The sequence below is a fragment of the Sturnira hondurensis genome, unplaced genomic scaffold, assembly GCF_014824575.4.
Source record: "Sturnira hondurensis isolate 20B ecotype Veracruz unplaced genomic scaffold, ASM1482457v3 Scaffold0006496, whole genome shotgun sequence".
Classification (NCBI taxonomy): domain Eukaryota; kingdom Metazoa; phylum Chordata; class Mammalia; order Chiroptera; family Phyllostomidae; genus Sturnira; species Sturnira hondurensis.
Genome location: NW_028079127.1, coordinates 10,942,128 through 10,961,165, shown reverse-complemented (window position 1 = coordinate 10,961,165; position 19,038 = coordinate 10,942,128). Strand labels below are relative to the sequence as shown.

The following is a 19,038-nucleotide window of genomic DNA, read 5'->3' as shown; positions in this document are numbered from 1 at the left end:
AGTAAATAGTACTGCCAGAATAATAAAATCCTATAGTATATACAAACTGCACGACTGTTTTCATCATTAGTAAACTAACTTCAGCTAAAGAGTTTCCATATATTCATCAATATCAGCACATCATGCTTAATGGATGAGATTTAGCATGAAAAGACGATCATGTCACCGACAGAGTTTTTTTCTAGAAGTTGTGTCACACTATTGGAGACTTTAGAAAATTCAGAATTTATTGTCTCCTACACTCACCCACCTCCCAATTTCCATTCCTGAGAGGGCAACACGTACCTTCTGGATGGTACTGAAGGTCAGAGATTAACCTGTTTATCGAATGTTTTAAAAATGGAACTCTGGAGGTGCCAGAATTCTTGGATGTGCTGTTCTTACCTGTCCTTCCTTCCATCACAGCTTGTCGGGAAGAGATCCCTCCGCTCACAGTTGTCACCACCACGGAGTAGAGACTGCCTGACTTGAGGGAGTGGAAGTTGTATGTGCTGGCCTCACTGGAGATGTTTTCGTTTTTGATGACCACATTTTCATGAATGAGCAAGACTTGGTAGAACTCTACGTCTCCCATCGCCTGGGTCCAGTTAGTGAACAGGCTGCTGGTTGTCCCTTGGTTGGCCACATGCAAGCCAGTCACTTGGGCGGGGACTAAAACACAGTAGACAGACAGAAAGAAAAAACAGATGACACTTAGTCATCCGAAGGAAGTACAATAAAATTAAGTAAAAAATGAAGACAGTCTTGAAGATGCTAAATATACACGCATTGCCATAGACTCTGCTCATTTCCTGTGGCATATGGCAAACTACTCCTCTACAGAGACGCTACTATTATGAAAAAGCTGCCTCCATGGGAAGTCAAAGTTATTTTGGATCCAAGGAGGAGATGATGCATGCATATTAAATAATTCTGATGTAAAATTCTCAATAATGAAAGGCTGCTTCAAAAAACAACCTTGCTCACTCAATGTGATTTCATCTGTCCTCACCCCCTGAGACACAAAAGCACATCATCGCCTGAGCTGATGGCTGTCAGGACTGGTACTTTCTGCCTGACGATCAGCTTGTAGTCTGGAAAACTGGTCAGTTCTTTACTGGCACAGTCTCAAGGGAACTATTGTCATTATTATAAATGAAAACATTCCATAACAGAAATTATTTTATCTAATAATGATAATAATGCAACTACTGAGTGCCTCTTGCGTGCAGTTATGGGCTGTATGCTTTATAGGGATTATATTATTTGATACTTATTCAAAACTCCATAAAGTTCATTTTGTTATTCCCTTTACTGACGAGGAAACCCAAAATCATAAAACATAAGCAATTCAGCCTATGCCATAGTGCTAATGAGTCGTTAACCCGGGGTTCAAAGCCTGATCTTTCCAACCCGTGAGCCTGAGCCCTTTTCCTAACTAGTAACTGCTATGATTTCTAATCTCTCCATTGACAAACCTTTTGCACAAATCTCAAAGTTGGCACTTGATCAACGTACATCTTCTCTGTGTCTCTTCCCTGACCTCTGGTGATCAAAGAGATTGACCTTGGCACAACTCTCCTCAGAATACACTGATTTTGGATTCAGATACAAACATCGTCATTAAAATATTATTTTGGATGAAGATGGTCAAAAGGGATACATTTCCAGGTAAAAGATAAATATGTTGAGAGTAAATCCTATGAGTTCTCATCACAAGGAGAGCATATTTTTTTCTCATTTTTTTAATTGTATCTATGTGAGAAGATAGATGTTAGCTGAAACAATCGTGGTAACCACTTCATAATCTATGCGATTCATGCCATCACACTATATGCCTTAAACTTATAGTGATATGTATACATTATTTCTCAATAAAGCTGGAAAAATATTACTATGTGTGATTAGAAGATTCCATTTTAATTATAAACGTAATGTGTAATATCACAGGAATTAATATCCCCAAACAATTTTGAAAAAGACAGGAGGACTGATATCATCTAATTTGAAGACTTACTAGAGAGCAACAGCAATGAAGACCGTGCGGTACTAGCACACAGACCGACAGAACAGACGCGGAAGTCCAGAAGTAGGGCAACACACACACAGTCAGTCGATCTTTTACAGAGATTCAAGGGCAATGAAGTAGAGAAAGGATAGTTTGTTTTTTTAACAAATAGGGCTTGAATTATTAGATGTCTATATACAAAGAATTAAACCTTGACCCCTATCTGACACACATATAAAATTTAACTCAAAAGAAATTACGCACCCAAAGTTAAAACCTAAAAGCATAGAAACTTCTAGAAGAAAATCTTTGTGATATTATGTTAAACAAAAATTTCTTAGATATGACACCAAAGCATGATCCATGGAAAAAATTGATGAATTGGGACATCAAAATTAAAAATGTATGTTCTCCAAAATACACTAATAAGTTAATGAAAAGACGAAGCACAGGACATTTCAATACACATTTATGACCAAGAACTTATATCTGGAATAAAGAATTCTTTTTTTTAAGATTTTATTTATTTACTTTTTGAGAGAGGGAAAATGAGGGAGAGAGGGAGAGAAACATCAATATGTGGTTGATTCTCATGCATCCCCTCCTGGGGACCTGGCCTACAACCCAGGCATGTGCCCTGACTGGAAATTGAACCTGCGACTATTTCGTTTGCAGGTTGGTACTCAACCCACTGAGCCACACTGGCCAGGGCTGGAATAAAGAATTCCTAAAACTCAATGATAAGAAACAAACATGGGCAAAATGTTTGAAAACATCTCTTTTCTCAAAGAAGATAAACAGATGGTAAATAAGCAAATGAAAAGGTGCTCAAACCCATTAGTCATTAAGGAAATGCAAATTAAAAACACAGGAAATATCAATACCCACTTAGCAGAATGACTGATATTAAGAAAAAAACTGACAATACCAAGTGCCACTGAGGATATGGAGGAACTAGAAATCTTATACATTTTGGTGGGGATATAATATTTTACAGCCACATTGGAAACAAGTTGGTAGTTTCTAACAAAGTTAAACATACACTTACCATACAACCCAGCACGCTAAGTGGTGGGAATAAGGAAAATGATCTTAAGACTAAAACAATGTCTTGGACTTCCATCTCCAGTAGGGTGATGGGCTACCTACCATGAAAATCTCCCCAATAAACACAACTACATGTGTTGAATAAAACATAAAAATGCAAATGCATAAATGAATTGTTAAGAATGCAAGGAATTCTCAGAGGCCTAAAAGTAAGTGCTGGACAGGCAACTGAATTACTGAAACAGACCTTCATCCTGTAGGCATCTTTTAAACACACATTTACACTTTGATTTTATAGCTTTGCGGGATCTACAAAACAGGAGGTAAAGTGTAGGACTTTCCCAGGCTGAGGAACCTCGTAAGTAACCCCGTGTAACATTGGATCCTGAAATGTTATATTCTAAGTGTAAGTAAAATAAATATTCCCTTTTTACTCCCACATCACCTCAACCTCCTAGACAATGGGAGGAAGAGAAAAAATTTCCACTGGAATTTATAACCTCAACACAGCTCCAGTGAATTTGCAACTCAAGTTCATGAAATCTAGATGATCAAAAAACCCTCAAGGTGACAGTTTAGATTAAAATAGGTCTGGGTTAAAAGTAATCCTGTGCACCTGAAAGAATAAAGTGAAAAGAAAGTTCTTTTTGAAATCCACTTTCAAACAAGGCATCAAAGAATTCCCACAGAATAAAATCCCAACATATGTGAGTTCACAGTAAAAAGTTATAAACATTTAAAGAAGTATAAGCATTTAACTTCTTCCTTTGCTCAATATGTATTTGTTCCTTAAGCAAAGATTGTTTATATATTACATTTCATCTACCTTATACTTAATTGTATGTAAAATTCCCTCCCCCCGACAAAAAATTTATTTTCATATGTTAAAAAAATAAAGAAATAAAGCATCATGAGCAAAAGGAAACAAACTCAGTAGACAACAGAATGCGCCCCTGAAGGTTTCAGATATTATAATGATCAGAAATAAAATATAAAATAAAAATTGTTAAGATGCTTAGAGCAATAAAGGAAGAGAATGAAACTATGACTAAAGAGAATCAAAGGCAATGTTTAAAAGTTTTTAAACATTCAAAGACAATGAAAAAACATACTAATTAAAATTTAAAACTCAATGGATAGGTTTTAAAATACTTTGGACAGAACCAAAGGGGAAAAAAATGATGAACTTAAAGAGCTGAGAAAATTATCCAGACTATAGCCCAGAGAACAAGTACATGAAAACTATTATTTATTATAGTTTATTATAACTATTATTCATTAAAGAGTTAATGGATGAGAACTTCCAGGACTGATGAAAGATACTAATCTGCAAATGCAGAAATCCCAATAATCTCAGGCAGGATAAACGAAATCTTTACTTAGATCATTGCCATGAAACAGCAGAACAAAGGCAAAGAGTAGATCTTAAAAGCAATCACAGGAAACAGAGTACTCACAGAGAAATAAAAGTTAGACTAACAGATGACTTTTCAACATCAACAATAAATGTCAGAAATACTTGAGTAATGTCTTTAATGTGCTGAGAGAAAATAATTTTCAACCAAACTGTAACCCAGGAAAAACATCTTTCAAGATTGGCAACTATATAAAGATATACCCAGAGAAACAAAAGTATAGACAGTCTGTCCCTAAAAGTCTCAGTAAAGAAATTTGAAGAATGTTCTCCAAGTTGAAGAAACAAAATACAAGGTGAAATATCTGAGATATAGAAAGAAAAGAAGAAGAAAAAAATTGGTAAATTGGTGGGTCAGTCCAAGGATACTCTGACTGTATAAAACAATAAGTATATTTTTGTGGGGTTAAAAAAGGAGAAATAAAATAAAGGACAATAACAGTATATGAGTTGGGAAGGGGAGTTTTTGATGATGGCCTTGCTTCCTATTTCACTTAGAAAAGGAGAGAGTTATCAGAAGATAACAATCTACCACTCCATCTCTATTTGCTGTACCTGCATCCATATTCTCCCTCTCCCCGCCACCCCCAGTCTCGCAGGTAACTCTAAAGGTGAGCTACCTGTGCTCCTTTCCAAAGCCAGCTCTTTAACTTATGCTCTACGTTCCAATAGCTTTTGCCTACTCAGAATAATGGCAGCAACTCTAACACGTCCCTTTCTCTGTACAGCATCACCGTCCTTCTTTCCTCTAAAACATTCCCATCAGCATAAAATATGTTGTTATATTTATTCTATCATTAAAAAAATCATCCTTCTTCCAAACATATTTTCTCTTTCAGATGCTGCCCTATTTCCCGGCTCTCCTTTGTAGCATGACTCCTCAGAAAGGTTGTTTTCTGCTCTCTTTTAAGCTTAGCAAAATAAACTCAAAGTAACAGAAAACAAGACAAAATATGGAACTGTGAAAGACAATTTTACAACTGTGAAATTGTAAAAGCAGAAAACAAACAACAGAAAGGATCTGCAAATCAAGGCCTGGGACATGACAGGCACTTCGTGAACATCTACAAGTCAAGTGTTAAAGAATTCAGCAGACAGGATACTTTTAAAGCCTAGAGTTTAAAGAACATTACCCGTTCTTCCTTCCATTGAAGATGAATTTTTTAAGTCTCCACTAATACTGGTGACAGTAGCTATGTATTTTCGACCAGGCACTAGGTCAGTAAAAGTGAATTCTTTGGCATCTTTGGGGAGTGACTTGTGGATGAGCAGGAGGTCTCTGTCTGCCAGGGAGATGATGTAGTTCTCCCATTCTGCCACTGGGGTCTGCCACAGGATGCCCAGGGAGGTTTCATTGGCATGTTTGACACGAAGCTGGAGAACAGCCAAGGGGACTGAGAAAGAAACAAAACGGAGTTTGGGTCACAGACTGACTCAGAAACACTCGCTCGGAACAGCTCTCTAAATATTCTTTAGAGAGCAGCTGTTCTCTTCCACCCACAGGAGGGTTCCAATTCAGCATTTCTTTTCTAAATGTTTATGAACATGAAGAAAAAAAGCTAATCACAAAATCTTTATACAACATGTTTATAAAACATGACCAGAAATCAGGACTCAAAATATTACAACTGGAAACTATTTCACTAGGTCTTTTATTTTTGGCCAGATAACACTTTTTGAGTGCTTGTTTTTCCTATGAATTCTATGATATGAAAATATTTAATTCAATGTCATCATCCACAACACCTATAAAACCACAGAGAAAAATCCATGTCTGAGTACTTTGGGGGGAGTTAGGAGTATCTGTTGCCCCCAGAGCTTGGAAAGACAAAGGGATTTTTCCTTCATTTCTAACGAGGGAATGCTGATGCATTCAATGAAAGGGAGAGCAATAAAAGTATAGCTGGGAACTAATAATAGTATCTGATTAAAGACTCCCATTAGCCAAAGAATTAAAATTTCTTCCATTTCTTTAAAAGGCAGCTTTTAGTCTTACTTGGAGCTTTCTAAGAGACATTATTAAGAGCAAAGGGTTGACTCCATAAAACAAGAGAAAAACAAAATTATGGAAGAATCAAGTGCGCACAATTATACTTTGAATTTTGCATCAAAGAACTTTTCTGTCATCTCCTATGGTAACAACGCCTTCTTCTGGAACACCTCCTGAATGACCTGTCTGAGGGATACTTAGAGAAATAGCAGAAATACATACATGGTGGTTTGCTTGGTTTCTTTCTTTCTTTCAAATCACAGATTTGCTTGTAGGCCAAGAATGTAACATGAACATTTCTATTAATGAAAACCTTTTGGCATTGGGGTCCATGTTTTCAAACTTTTTTTAAGGGGTTGGTTGAGGTCTGCAAAACCCTTCATTGTGAATTTTCTTGGGGGTTCTTTTTCTTCTCCTGCAGTTTCCTTTTTTGCTTGCCTTTCCTTTAACTAGATGTTCCTGTTCCACTTCCAAGAGCTCGTCATTGGTCAGTGCCTCAGAACCACCCCCGTGTCATCCCCATCCACACCCAGGTTAAAGCTCCGCCATCCAACACAGCTGTGCTGATTTTTGTAATCTCCTCCTTCTTGGCAAATCCTTTAAAGTCATGGACAGACCTCTTGAATGTCTTCTTCCAGATGCCATTCATACACTCCTTCGTGATGTAAAATTGCTTGGTGTGTAACCCACACCGAAGCAAGGTTCTTGATGAAGTCATAGATGTTGTAATCCTCCCAGAACTCCATCAGTGTTTTCTTAGTGTCTTCCTCCACTACAGCAATAGCTTGGGCAAAGGTCCTCCCTAGGACCTTACAAGCTCCTGTACCTCCTTGATCCGTTGGAAAACGGTGGTGTCTTGAAGGAGAAACACTACTTTGACATTGGGACAAAGATCAACAATAAGCAAAATCTCTAGAGGCATGCTATTCCCTGTGCACAGCAATTCAGGAGTGCACCCTAGAAGAGGGACTGGGCTACCTAAGACTCCTTACCAGTCCTGATGTACACTGGCAGAGTGTGCTCACTGATATGCTTGAAGGCCCCATGGTTCTCACTGTGCCAGGTCACAGAGTTTTAATTTGTAGCCTGCAACGTTATCCTAAAGGAAGACTATTATTGTGTCCTTAAAAGCCTTGGAACCTGGCATTGATTTGGCCTCTTTATGGATGAAAGTCCTTGGAGGCATCCACTTCCAGAATAGGGAGTTTTCACCTGCATTGAATATTTGCTTTGGCAAGAGATTTTCCTTCATAATCAGCTTATCTAGAGTTTCCAAAAATTCTTCAGAAACCTTTGCTCACGTTCACATTATGTAATGAAGAGCGATTCTTGAACTGTTTCAGCCGCCCAGAGCCAGCAGTGAACTCAGCATCACGATCAGGTCCAGCTTTTTCTTCCAACATCGCACGCAAGCAATTTTCTTTGGTTGTGAGCGTCCCATGCCGGGAGGGATGCGCTTCTGTGTCAGCTCTATAAATCTGGGTCATTAGGAGTTTCTCCACGTCTGACAAAGGCTCTTCCCAAATTTTTGTTAGTCTTGTCCCCTCCGTAAAGCAGACATTTTCACAGCTTCCATCATTTTGTTCTTGTTCTTCAAGAAGGCAGCTATGATGGAATGGGACGTGCCTAACTGGCGTGCAATAACCATCACTGATTTTCCAACTTCACAGTCCTTAGTCACTTTTAATTTCATTTCCAGGTCAGTCTCTCATGAGGCCTCTTATTGGCAACATTAACAGTGAATTTTGTACATGCAGTAGTCATGATGACCAAAGCAACATGAGATTAAATTAAGCTCAACAGAAATGATGCTTTCAAGGGATAGAAAACATAAGATGTATGTACTGCTTCTGTAAAGGGAGTACAGCACACTGTTTTACAGCAAACATTTTAAAAATAAATAGGAAAAGGCCCTGGCTGGTGTAGCTCAGTGGATTGAGCACGGGCCTGTGAAGCAAAGGGTCGCCGGTTTGGTTCCCAGTCAGGGCACATGCCTGGGTTGCAGGCCAGGTACCCAGTAGGGGACACATGAGAGGCAACCACACATTCATGTTTCTCTCCCACTCTTTCTCCTTCCCCTCCCCTCTCTCTAAAAATAAATAAATAAAATACTTAAAAAATAGGAAAAGGGCATTATAAAATAATGATACTAGTATAGTAAATATATAAATCCATAACATAGTCTTTTGTTATCATTATCAAGTAGTATGTACTGTGCATAATTGTATGTCCTGTACTTTTACATGACTGGCATAGTGGTAGGTGTGTTTACACCAGCGTCACCACAAATACGTGAATAGTGTGCTGAGCTATGATGTTATATCTGTGACATCACTAGGCCCACTATGATCTTATAAGGCCACTGTTTTATACGGTGTCTGTTACTGACTGAAGTGTTGTTATGCGGCTCATGACTGTAGAAAATAATGGAGTGATTAGCGGAAGTGATCTCTCTTGTTCTTATTGGACCAGACTAAGCATTGCCAACCCTATTTTAGTCCACAAACATAGATTATCTCAAGTTCAGAAAATACCAGGTACAACATTTGCCAGTTTCCTGGGTTACTTGGTAAAGGGAGCAAATTAAGATTCCATCAGTTATTAACACCTTGACATTTGCTTACCTGTCCTGCCTTGGCAACGCTTAGAGTTCTTCAGATTTCCACTTTCAACAATGATTTCTATATCATACTGCCTTCCCGGTATCAGCTCCATGTCATTTATGACATAGTGTGTTTCCTCCTTTCCCACAGTGACGTTGAGCAGCACCCAAGAATCATTGAAGAGCAGGATCCGATACCGCTCCCAGTCTCCAGCAGGGGGCGACCAGCCCACTACCAGGGACCTCGATGAACCATTGCTGTGTGCCTCCAGGTTCCCAACTTTCTCTGGAACTAAATGGTAAAACGATGTCAAAAAGAAAATCCTAAAAACCAAAAGTAAGGATACTCATTCATTCTTCATGGGCAACATCCTCACCTGATGTTTGTGGATTGCAAATGCGTGTTCTTTCTTCACTTGGGGGACATTTGATACTCAAGAAATTTATGCCCAAATCGCTTTGGTAATACATCAGCGATGCGATCTTCTGTAACACTGTTCATAACCTAGTGATAGGACTGCTGTGTTTACTGACTGCACACCAGCTCTAGAGTCAATACCGATGTTGCCTCTATGATGGTGACATTGATGGATGTGGTATTTTTTGGAAGAGACTGCATGTTGTGGTCATAAACATTCCTCTTTGTTATCCAATCGAGAAGACTAATCTTACAATATAGCTGTGATGTTATTTGCTTGAAAATAGTCAAGGTCTCTCTACTAACTACAGAATAAATCATCAAGTTCTTGGTGTGGCATTTGTAGTTCTCCACTATAAGCCCCCTTATCCTTCCAGTCTTCACTCTGATACTCCTGCACCCACCCTCCCTCCTTCCCACTCTCTCCAACACTGGCCTCCAGGTGCTTGCTCTGCCGCGCTGAGTCTGCGGGGCTCTTATGCCTTTGCTTATGTCATTCCTTCCACCTCAAATTCCCTTCCTTCTTTTCCCTCCTAGAAGTCTTTACTGGCCTTCGGAAACAAGAATCTGTTCTCTTGTCTCTCTGACCATATGGCTCTTTCTTTGGATCTCTAATAGCATAGGGAACAGACTCTGGAATCAGACAGCCTGATTTAAACTCCAGCCACACTATTAACCAACTGGATGGCTATCGACAAGTTATTTATCTGTAAAACGATGATAATAACAGGGCCTTTCTTGGGGTTTGTTGTGAGAACTAAATGAAATAATCGTGTAAAATACTTAGTGCCTGACACATGGGAATATCAATACAATTACCATTATTAAAATGTACTGCAGTATTTTTATTTTTGTGTATATGTTCTACATTTGTGTGATTAAAAAGTAACTTCCTTAAAAGCAAGAGTAGTATTTCAGGCTTTGTAGGCCATTATGGTCTTTGTCTCATTTTTTTAAAGCATTTAAAAAAATGTAACAACCACTCTTAGCAAGAGGCTGTGCAAAAACACATTACAGGCCGGGTTTGGCTGAAGGGTGTCCTTTGCTAAACCCTGCCATTTTAACAACTCCCAAAGCTCATTGTACAATAATTTACACATGAAGGCACTAGATAACTTAGTAAATAATAACAAAATTTAGTAACAGGCTTTGTTAAATGCTAACTGGCCCTTACTATAAGAGTTGATCAGAAATATTTCATTCATTATTATCAATGCTAAGGCATTTATACCACTTAAGTGGTGCTAGTGAAATAGCACAGGGCGGAGCCGGCTATGTAGATCATGCAGGAATCAACCAAATACCTTTGCTTCAGTAACTCAGCCGAATGCAGTTAACCCTTTGCTTTGCTCTGTATGTGGGGCCCTGGGCAGCGGATACCCTCAGTCATGAAGACCATACTTCCCAGGTTGGGAATGGAGTTTCCCTTCTAACTTATTTTGTCCTAGTCTAAGATGGATCAGAGACTGATTTAGGCAACAAGAAATACTCTGGAGCCCAGACTCACCTGTTCTGCCAACTGCCACCTTGTGAGCAGACAATTCACCAGAGACACAGCTGACAGTAACTTGATAAAGTCGTCCAGGGGTTAAGTCTTTAAATTGAGTTTCCGTAACCTGGGGTTCTAATTGTCTGGAGTTTTTGATGGTCCCTTGGTGAGACAGGGTAACGTTATAGAAATCTATATTTCCAGGAGGTATTTGCCACTTGACTTTTAGAGAGGTCAAAGTGCCATCATTCGTCACCTTCAGATTTAAGACTTCCATGGGGGCTAAATCGGAAGAAAGGAAGAGACTTTAACTCAGGATATCTTACCAACGATACTCGTGGCCAAATTTTGATCTGAATTTTAATCTTGACAAGCCGCACCCCCTGAACAGAAGAAAATGACAAATTCATGAGGCAAAAATAATATACTGCAGAACCAAGGGAAGATTATCTGGCTTGTGGGCAGAACACAAATGTGGCAGTAGGAGCCTAAATTCTGGCTCAGACTGAGTCAGGTTGGCTGGGTGGTGACCCTGAGCAGCTCTGCCTAGATCCCTGAGCCTAGGCGTCCTGTTGGCAAGTGAGGCTTGGCCAAAATTCTCTAAGTGGAATGCCAATTTGTACTTAATTTCATCTGCCTAACTTCTTCCCCTTATTATTTATTTCATAATAGCAAGTACGTAATAGCTCGATCAATAGATTAACTATTACAAAATTTTGTGTGCTAAAAATACTGTCATTTTAAAGCACGGTAAAATTAAAGCTTGTGAGGTGTGTCATTGACTCACTGGTCCTGAAATTAAAATTTTATCTTATTCCTCCTCCTCGAATTAAAAAAAAAGAATTGTGTCATTATTTCATCAGTGGAAAATGATCACAAAGGAAAGACGTTTTGGTGAATTTTTTTCTACCTCTTATTTATGCTATAATTTTGGATCTCACCAATGTCATCATATAAATTAAGAACACTTCATTAAAAGAATGGGTGTAGCATGCTTTGTCCACCAGCCTCCCATAGTTTCAGACACTCTCACCACTAGAGTGGTTTCTAAGACACCGCATATTTTAGAGTTACTGTGAAACTTAGGTAAACTTTCCAGGAGAGGGGTTTAGTAACACATTAGGGGTTTAGTAACACACCAGAAGCATTGGCATCTACTGGAATGTAAGTTCCACGCAGGCAAAGACTTTGTCTCTCTTGGATGCTGTTATATCTTCAATGCCTAATATGCAGTTTATACCCAACAGCTTTGGAATAAATGAATGAGTGTGCATATGAATTTATTCATGAAAACAGCCCCAGTTAGCTTATCAGGCTGCATTAGGCTGTGAGAACAGGCCCCGTAGTTCTGTTTTGTTGGCTAGAGGTCGGAGGAAATGGCTATTTCACAGGAGGAGGTCTTTGCATAGCACTGAGAAAGGTGTCCTGCTCCACGGTAAATGATGTCACAAGGGCTATGGAATCCTGTTTAAAAGAAGGGAGACTGGCATCCTGAGATGGGAAGCCAAGTCTAGATTAGTAATTAATTTTGCTACTTCAGAATGTTGTCCAGGCCTATAATGAAAGGGAACCCCTCCTTTATCTTATGCAGAAAATGGATACATGTTAAGGGCCTTCTCTAATGTAGAATTTCAATTGGTCCTATATTGCCATTATTCAAATACTTAATAAGCCTTGTTTGTTAAACATTCTCTTGGTTTGCACTTTATTCTTGTTCAGTTAGCTAGGGAACTTACTTGTCCTGGCCAGTTTCCACTGGCGGTTTTGCAGCCCTGCAGCCTCGGTGATAATGGTGAGGTTATAGAGGTGGCCAGGCGTCAGTCCGTGAAAAGTGTAGGAAGTAGTATGTTTGTCCACGACAGTGCTATTAACTAGGATCCCTTTATCCATCAGTATCAGCTGGTACCTTTCCACATTCCCGGAGCCATGGGACCAGGAAATCAGGAGAGAATTAGTTTGCGCTGAAATACCAACGTCTTTCACCAGGGATGGCACTAAGGGGACACAAGGGATTTCCAAAGGGTCATTCATAACTTCCTTGGAGAAGACAGAGACACATTTAATTCAAAACTGCACATTCATTTATGCTTCCCTATGATCTAACTTGTGTGATAATGAATGAAAACAGCACTTATGAAATTTCACTGAAACCTAGATTAATGCTCTTTCCAAAGTCCACAGCCTAAAGCTATATCATAGTTCACCTGTCTGTCTCCCCGTTTTAATAGGGATTAGGTAGTTGCTGCCAGTGAGGTATGCTGTGGCATAACAGTAAAGGGAAAAGAAAAAGAAAAGAACTATAGGAGAGAAAAAATGGAAAATAGCAATAAAGCTGGAGAGAAAAACGAGGAAGAGCAGATGGTAAGACTGGCAGTTCTATGAAGAGGTCACGATATGTCACTGATATCAGGAAAGGCAGGTGCGAGCAGAGACTTTTTACCAACACGGGAATCTTCAGAAATTCCATGACTTGATGTTGTGAGAAGAGGAAAAGGAAGAAAGCACTCAAAAAATGAATTTTACAGGGCACAAACTCAGAAAATGCTGTCGCCTAAGATTGGAGTTAGAAGGGCTAGTAGGGAACATTTACTTATTTTGGAAAGAATTCTTGTCCCAGAGAAGTTTTGTGACATGTTCAAAATAACCCAGCAATTAGCAGCGTAGCTACCCTCCTTGTTTTCAGTTTGTTTTCCATTGTATCACACAACACTTACATACGTATGTATCTTTGATCTGGGGGCACTCTTACTTCCATTTCTTGAATTTAATATAATTTCAAAAGGAGCATAGATGATTAAATGACCAACAATCTGTAAACAGGTCTCACCTGTTGATCCATTGGTATAGACTGTTGAGGAACGTTTAGATCCAGAAACAGCTGTGATAGCAATATTGTATTTATTACCAGCAGTAAGGTTACCAAATGCATATTCATTCCCTGAAGTCTTTTCTTGAATGTGGGCCTCCTGTATCTTTTTGTCATCATCAAATAACTGCACCTCATAACCCGTGACTCTCCCAGAAGGAGTCCACGAAACGTGCAAACTGGTTGAAGTAGCCTTCTCTTGACTGACCTCAAACCTTGAAGGAGGTAGAGGGTCTGCAAGGCAAAAATCGAGAAAGAGAACGTGGCTCGAAGGTGTCTGCAAAACATGCTTACTTTGCTACAATCCAGGCTCATTTTCCTCAAAAAGTTTAAGCATCTGCTGCCTGTGCAACAAACTGGCATTTTACTTCACTTCCAAACTTACCATTTCATTTAAAAAAGAAACACACTCAGATATTAGCCATATAATCTTTTTCTAATATAAAAACATTTTTTTTCTTAGCTTAGAATTCCAAGTAAGGTGACATTTTTGTTGGATTGCAAAGTCAGCACTTTTCCAACATTGACAAACGTCCAGGCTATGCCTGGGTAAAAATTGAAAATCAACAGCAAATGCAGATATTAAGAACTGATTTTGAATATTGTAATGAACTTTTTTTTTAAGTTGTGGATTTTTATGGCATAAGTACAGATGATTTATGGTTGTTTTCAGATATCAGGAAACAAAGGATACAGACCTAGTTAAGGGCCCAGGCTAGGTTTGCTCCCTAAAATGAATTGTCCCAACAGATGGGCTTCCCTATGTCACCAAATTCTCCAGGCTTGAGTTTGGGGACATTTTTGAGCTACTGAGGCCCACAGAGCAGGCGGGAATGGGTTAGTACTGCACTCAGCTGTTCATTTAGTTTCAGCTCTCAAAGCCATGGGTCAGTGTGAGAAGTTCCACTTCCCATGCATTGAATCTTGAAACAGGATGAACAGAAGAATATCTCCGGGTTAGAACTGAGTCAACAGCGTTTAGTGAGCAGCCGCTGCTTGGTGCAGCGAGAGCATCAAGAAATGAAACTCGCTCTACCCTGAATGCTGCGAGCAGAAACATTGAAAGACATTTACATATGAGTGATTTTCAGAAATTCCGCATGTTCTTGATCAAGAAAGTAGGATGAAGTTAGTAGAAACTAGATTTCAACAGTCAGGGCAGCTATCTTAGTGGCATGGCTAACAGAGATCTCAGTTCTTATCTACCTCTTGGGAAATTATATTTTTCTCACACAGTGACCACAGGAATTCTAGAATGTTCTTAGAATAATACATGTTTTAAGAAGGCATTCGTTTGTGAAAAACATTTATACAAATAAGAACAAGGTAATTTTATTCTGTTCAAAGGGCATTTACGACTGGACAGCTTACAAAACTTATTTGTGGGTCACCTAGGGGCACCACACGTAGGCTAAATTCAGCCTATGATAAATCTAATGTCTCTGTGTTTTGGTCTGTGATTTTAACGAGTACATCATACTGCAAAAATTGAACAAGCCACATAACATTCTATATGAACAATAATTAATAATAATGTAGCCCTGGCTGGTGTAGCTCAGTGGATTNACTTTCAACTCTCAAAGCCATGGGTCAGTGTGAGAAGTTCCACTTCCCATGCATTGAATCTTGAAACAGGATGAACAGAAGAATATCTCCGGGTTAGAACTGAGTCAACAGCGTTTAGTGAGCAGCCGCTGCTTGGTGCAGCGAGAGCATCGAGAAATGAGACTCGCTCTACCCTGAATGCTGCGAGCAGAAACATTGAAAGACATTTACATATGAGTGATTTTCAGAAATTCCACATGTTCTTGATCAAGAAAGTAGGATGAAGTTAGTAGAAACTAGATTTCAACAGTCAGGGCAGCTATCTTAGTGGCATGGCTAACAGAGATCTCAGTTCTTATCTACCTCTTGGGAAATTATATTTTTCTCACACAGTGACCACAGGAATTCTAGAATGTTCTTAGAATAATGTATGTTTTAAGAAGGCATTCGTTTGTGAAAAACATTTATACAAATAAGAACAAGGTAATTTTATTCTGTTCAAAAGGCATTTACGACTGGACAGCTTACAAAACTTATTTGTGGGTCACCTAGGGGCACCACACGTAGGCTAAATTCAGCTTACGATAAATCTAATGTCTCTGTGTTTTGGTCTGTGATTTTAACGAGTACATCATACTGCAAAAATTGAACAAGCCACATAACATTCTATACGAGCAATAATTAATAATAATGTAGCCCTGGCTGGTGTAGCTCAGTGGATTGAGCGCGGGCCTGTAAACCATGCGATCGAGGTTCGATTCCCAGTCAGGGCACATGCCTGGGTTGCAGGCCAGTTCCCGGTTCCCGGTTCCCGGCAGGGGACGAATGAGAGGCAACCATACATTGATATTTCTCTCTCTCTCTCTCTCCTTCCCTTCCCCTCTAAGATAAATAAATAAAATCTTAAAAAAATAATAATGTAAATATTAGCCAACAAGTAAGCCAAAGCAGTTGTAACTTCAAGAGCTGAAAGTACAGATAAGCTTGGAGGATGAGGTTGTGTGGCTAACCCCCGAGCCCATCGCGGGTTCACCTGAGGAGGACAGGGTTTGAATCGCCTCCCCTGTTCTGTAGCCGTGTTCTCGGGCAATTCCTTAACTTCCCTGTGCCTCAGCTGTCTCACCTTTGCAGTGAGACAAATGTTGCTGATAATACTACCATTTTAGTAGAATTGCCATGAAGATTAAATTGAGTATTTTATCCAGAGCACTAAAAACAGCATCTGGTACATGGTTAGTGTTCGATGTTAGCTAGTATTGTTGTTACTCCTATACCCAGGAGAAGATCTTATCATAGAAGTAGGAAGACTTAGCAGCAGAGATGTTGGACTTTGGAATCGAACGGAACACAATTCAAATGTCGGCTTCAGTCTTAAGACTTGGGCAAGTGACTTTTCCAGCCTAAGCCTCCCTTTTCCCATCTGCCTGGGGAGAAAAGTAATAGTACCTACATTCTCTGATATTTTGAGGAATAACAAAATGTAGATTTTACCTGGCACACAATTTAATTTAAATTAATTTTGTATACTCAGTAATTTAAATTAATTCTATCTACTTAATCATCAAAAAAATTCCCTCTGAATCATTGACAAAATAGGGGCAAAAATGGGATAAAATTTTTAAACTAAAGTGATAAAAGCCTAAATTGCTTTCTTCATTAAAAAAAAAAATACCCAGATGAATATCTTATCAGTTTATTCCCATGAACTAACTTTCTAGTCTTTAAGATAAAAAAAAAATTCCCAAAGTGATTCTCATTTATAAGCTCTGATGGAAAAACAGTTTCTTATTTCTGGCAATATTATTTAAATTTTCTATCCTACATTATAGTCTATAACCAAAGATGCCATAATAAAAGGAAAGAACATAATTTCCCCTCACAGAAAGTTTTCTTTTTGCCTGTAAACATAAGATACTCCACTGCCATAAGATTCTAATAGCCAACAAAACTCAAGAGCAACCTTGTCATCGCCAACCAAGATGACACATTTTTTGCTGAAGAGGCATTTTAAGGACAAGGATGAGGGACAGCCACTTTCCAGTGGTGGTTCAGATGAGACCAGGGCTGTCCTGTTGTCTCTGTCTACAACTGAGCCAGACAAAGGCCAAAGAAAATGATGTTATACGTTCCATATAATCTAAACATATGTAATCTGCAAAATATGAGCTATAGAAAGTGAGTTTTAAGGTCCCGTGCCTAGAGGGTGAAGTTCAGAAATGCAGACTTTATCTAATCTCTCTGAGCCAGAAAACAAAACAGTCAATCCTTTGTACATCCGCTAGAACAAAGGAACAATGAGACTGGGAAGTGCCTGGGCTGGGAGAACCTGCACTGGAAACAAACACTTAAAACCCCATTTTTGCTGTGATAAAGCCCTGTGCTGGCTGGGGTCCACTACTGCTACGTACGAGGCAGCCCTTCGTGTTCAGACATCTTTTCAACGTAAGCCCAGTGAAAACTCGGCTGTATTAAAGAAAAAGTTTTCAGCGTTTCATTAGAAACAAACTAGATCCGTCAGGGGTGCTAACTTCATATAGAAATACAAATTGACATATTAAATGTTACCAGAAAGTTTAGTTACATATCTATAGTCCTCTGATCAAAAGAAAAATCGTATGTAATTAGAAAACCTTACTTGGCTTCTGTCTAATTTATGCGGACGGCAGAGGTATCAACACACATACGTGAGCATTACGGCCTTCCTGGGTTTTCCCCCATCACCCCCAAACACACAGTGACCAGTGGCCTATTATAAACTAAGGGAACTGTTGAAAACTATAAATGGATCATTTAATCTCAAGCGTACATCACAACTTACCACTAGCCACACATTTAAAACATTTATGCTTCTTAGTTCCAGACAGATCTGGATGGCGAATGCAAAGTTCTGCCACATTCATCTGTTATATCTCAGTGAGTCCACCAGTACTAGGAAGCCCTAGAATTTCGTAAGTTAGCTTGATGGCAATCCAATTTTTCTCTTCTCAGAGGAAAAGATGCAGCTTAGCTGAATTCCTGAACCAAAATGAATTTTCCTTTTTTTTCTTTTTTAAAATGTGACTTTGGAGGAGGGAGAAACTCATATATATATATATATATATATACGCACACACACACAAGTATATATACATAATGAAAGTAATATTTTTATTTTTATTTTTTTTAATTTTTATTTTTTATTTTTTTTAAATATTTTATTTATTTATCTTTAGAGGGGAAGGGAAGGAGAGAAGGAGAGAAATATCAATGTATGGTTGCCTCTCGTGAGTCCCCTGCTGGGAACTGGCCTGCAACCCAGGCATGTGCCCTGACTGGGAATCGAACCACGATCGTGTGGTTCGCAGGCCCGAGCTCAATCCACTGAGCTATACCAGCCAGGGCGAAAGTAATATTTTTTTAAAAAAATTCTTTTGTATGTCTATTCAAACACTACTACCTATGGATAAAGGAATTTCCAGAGTGTTTAGATTTCAAAGTGATAGCATTTATTTTGCACACACATTCAACCTTATAACAAGAGTGCAGACAACAAACACATGGGTTAATGTCAATGCTATTCTCGAAGTCCTAGCGGCACCATGGTATATCTGTGTCAGATCTGGAAGTTTACAATATGCTTTCTCATTTTCGAAAACCTGCACCAACGGAAGGTTTGTGGCTTTTGCACCACAGAAGAACAA

At 39.0% G+C, this 19,038-nt stretch overlaps 1 protein-coding gene across 3 annotated transcripts in view; it reads right to left on the bottom strand.

Annotated features, from left to right (window-relative positions):
- The window catches only part of PTPRB (protein tyrosine phosphatase receptor type B), a 105,262-nt gene that overhangs the window by 55,958 nt on the left and 30,266 nt on the right, over positions 1-19,038 (bottom strand). For 2 of the 3 annotated variants that reach the window (XM_037049449.1, XM_037049451.1), the window contains 6 exons: positions 13,775-14,047; positions 12,684-12,941; positions 10,966-11,229; positions 9,063-9,332; positions 5,582-5,842; positions 385-651 (listed from right to left, as the gene is read on the bottom strand). In XM_037049449.1, the coding sequence (XP_036905344.1) occupies positions 385-651; positions 5,582-5,842; positions 9,063-9,332; positions 10,966-11,229; positions 12,684-12,941; positions 13,775-14,047 (1,593 nt within the window). The remainder of the gene's footprint in view (positions 1-384; positions 652-5,581; positions 5,843-9,062; positions 9,333-10,965; positions 11,230-12,683; positions 12,942-13,774; positions 14,048-19,038) is intronic. The other variant, XM_037049450.1, reaches the window with a different exon arrangement.